Genomic DNA, 2,949 nt, shown 5'->3' with positions numbered 1-2,949 from the left:
CCCACCCGCCCTCCTCCCCTAGCAGTGACAGTGCAGGATGAAACCGACTGCCTGTCAGCTTCCCCCCGCCCCGCGGCCTCGGTGACACGTCGGGATGGGGCATGTGCTTCCCCTGGCTGGCCAGTGTCACCCCCCCAAAGCGCTCCCCAGAACCAGCTGCGAGACCAGTGTAAGGGGGTCAGCGCACATGTAAGGGGGTCAACGGGCCACCACCAGATTCCTCCTCAAGCCAGCAAATGAGGGTCGGAGGAAAGGTAAAAATTACATTTGAAAAATGATACAAAAATAAGAAAAACAGCTTGCTCTCTGTAAAAAATATAATCTTCTGTTTCTTCAAAAAACAGCGCCCTCATGGGAGGCTCCGGACAGGGGACGCGCCAGCGGGCCGAGGAGTCACTGCTCCGCTGGCCGCGCCTGCATCCCTGCCCACCCCTTCTCCAGAGAGGCCGCCCGCCTGTCCCAAAGCCTCCAAATGGCCTTCTCCTCGTGTCCAAACCAGGTGCAGGGGTCTCGGAATAAACTTGGCCCGGAGCCGCGCCGCGGCCCCCCATCGGCTGCCTTTTTCCGGGGTGTGGGGGTCATGGGAGGCTGTTTCCCGGTGGGGGCGAGGGCTCAGCCCAGGCGCACACTACTGGTGGATGTCGGGGGAGGGAAGCCCCGGCCCCCACCCTCTGGGCCTCAGGCAGCGACCTCCCAAGATGACCGGCACCACGGGCCCCGGGGCTCCTGTCCGCCCTCGTCCCCCCATCTCAGCACCCTCCCCACTCTTACACGGATTGGAACCCACCCCAGAGCTGCGGTCAGCTGGGGTGACTTCTCCTCCATGTGCCGGAAGGCTGGGTTGGCGCTCCCCCGGCCTCTCCAGAGAAGCGAGTGTCACAAGATGTGCTTTTTGCCATACTGCGGCGAGTCCCGCCCGGCGTGAGAACCAGACGCTCCCTCCCACCGGCCCGCCGAGCGTCCAGCCCACTGAGCGCCCATCCCAGGGTGGCATGCCCAGGGTGAGACCCGGTCAGCGGATGGAGCTGCGCCTTCCCCAGCCCCACCACTCCCAAGACAAACACAGCTGGTCGCGCTGAGGGAGCGGCAAGACCGGCCAGCCCCTTTTCCTCCGTGGTCCCTGACCTCTCATTCACCTTCCACCTCACAGGTGGGAACACACCCTGTGCCTCACCTATGGCATGGGGAGCTTCCCTGTTCAGGAGCCGCATCGGATGGCCAGAACCAGGAGGAGCTGGGCGTGGTCACGGCAGGGACGGGTGTCCTGCTGTCCTCCTTCACGCGGGCCTCTGAGGGACCCTCCGCCTCCATGTCCCAAATGTGCATAAAAAGTGCTTCAGGACCCGGTGGCAGCGGCACCGTCCGGCAGACCCCAGCCCCGCTGGGAGGCGTCTGTGATTTGGGGCCGGCACAACAGAAACCACAGTCCAGGGGTTATTGCAAAAGATCATGAGGATGTCCAATTGTTTCCACTACCACACGGTTCAAGGAAAATCCCAGCAGCACCTAGAGCTGGTACTAGCTGTCCCCGCCCGCAGCTGCCGCCGACGTGATCTTCATGTACTGGCTGAAGATGGCCTCGAACGCCTCGTCGCGGTGCACCATGGCCCCGAACACCAGCGGCTAGCGGGAGGGGGACCTGGTGAGCCATCCGTCACCTGGGCCCCCAGACCAGCACAGCAGGCCCACCTGCCTCCATCAGCACAGGGGCCAGGGGCCAAAGGGCAGACCACGCCCACCGAGAAGCAGCCCCACCTTCTTCCTCTTCCAGAGGAGCTGATTCCACAGCCCCCAAAAGGGCAAGTCTCCCGGCCCCAGACTCCTGAGGGCACAGCAGGTGCCTGCTGCCATGGGGAGGCCTCAGACCCCTGCCCATGTCCTGTGCCCACCCGGCCACCCCCCCCAGGACCGTGCCCCAAGCCCTGCACCTGCCTGTCCCCCCGAGACTGCTCCCCAAGCCCTGCATCCACCCAGGCCCCCTCCAGGTCCTGCACCCTCCCAGCGCCCCCAGACCCCACCTCAAGCCCTGCACCCGCCCAGCGCCCCCAGACGCCACCCCAAGCCCTGCACCCGCCCAGCACCCCCAGACCCTGCCCCAAGCCTTGCACCTGCCCGCCCCAGCCCCCAGGCCCTGCCAGCCCTTACCTTCTGGGTCGAGGGTGTGGACACTGCGATCCCCATGCCCGACCCCGGGAGGACGGAGAGGACCTTGTACTGAAAGGTGAGAGCGCGCATCACCACGGGCCCCTCCCGGGACCAGCGACAGCGCTCACCCCACCCACCCCGAGCAGACCCAGGGCTTCCTGGCCGCACAGGATGGGAAGGGCATCTGAGAGCTTTCTGACTGGGACCTGCCCCCAAACCCTGCTGCCAGCGGGGACAGCACCTGCCTGGCTGGGGGGTGCCCAGGGCACGGCAGGTAGGGACGGGGCACAGAACACGCTCCCCAGCACTGTCACCAAAGGGCATCTGTCCCTGCTGTCCAACCCCAGGGCAGGTGAGGCAGACCCCGGCCACTGGGTCACACCAACCCCACCCCCTCCTCCTCTCTGGAGGGGGACCTGCCATGCCAATGGCTGGTGCTCACCCCCAACAGGACCTGCACCTCTGCCCCGGATGCCACCGTGTGGGGCAAGCGTGCGTGTCAGAGGGCGGGGGTCCCTGGTGGGCGGGAGGCGCTGGAGTGGGTTTGATCCCTACCCCCACTCGCAGGTGTGTGACAGAGGCAGTGACGGCCTCCATGGAGCCAATCTCCTCATTGTCTAGGGAACAAGGCCACCTGGGGGGCTGGAGGACACCTGTGCCCAGCCCAAGCTAGGCCGCACACGGGCCGGGGCACGCCTGGGGCGGACACGCCAGGCCGCACACGGGTCGGGGCACAGCTGGGGAGGACGTGCCAGGCCGCACACGGGTCGGGGGACAGCTGGGGAGGACGTGCCAGGCCGCACA

General features: G+C 66.3%; 1 protein-coding gene across 2 annotated transcripts in view; it reads right to left on the bottom strand.

Annotated features, from left to right (window-relative positions):
* Positions 1-746: 746 nt before the first annotated feature.
* Positions 747-2,949, bottom strand: part of GRAMD4 (GRAM domain containing 4) — a 67,882-nt gene continuing 65,679 nt past the window's right edge. For both annotated transcript variants that reach the window (XM_023734623.1, XM_004380014.2), the window contains 2 exons: positions 2,146-2,214; positions 747-1,623 (listed from right to left, as the gene is read on the bottom strand). In XM_023734623.1, the coding sequence (XP_023590391.1) occupies positions 1,519-1,623; positions 2,146-2,214 (174 nt within the window). In that variant the 3' untranslated portion in view covers positions 747-1,518. The remainder of the gene's footprint in view (positions 1,624-2,145; positions 2,215-2,949) is intronic.

Source organism: Trichechus manatus, unplaced genomic scaffold (genome assembly GCF_000243295.1).
Source record: "Trichechus manatus latirostris isolate Lorelei unplaced genomic scaffold, TriManLat1.0 scaffold00069, whole genome shotgun sequence".
Taxonomy (NCBI): Eukaryota; Metazoa; Chordata; class Mammalia; order Sirenia; family Trichechidae; genus Trichechus; species Trichechus manatus.
This window is presented reverse-complemented; position numbering and strand designations above follow the sequence as displayed.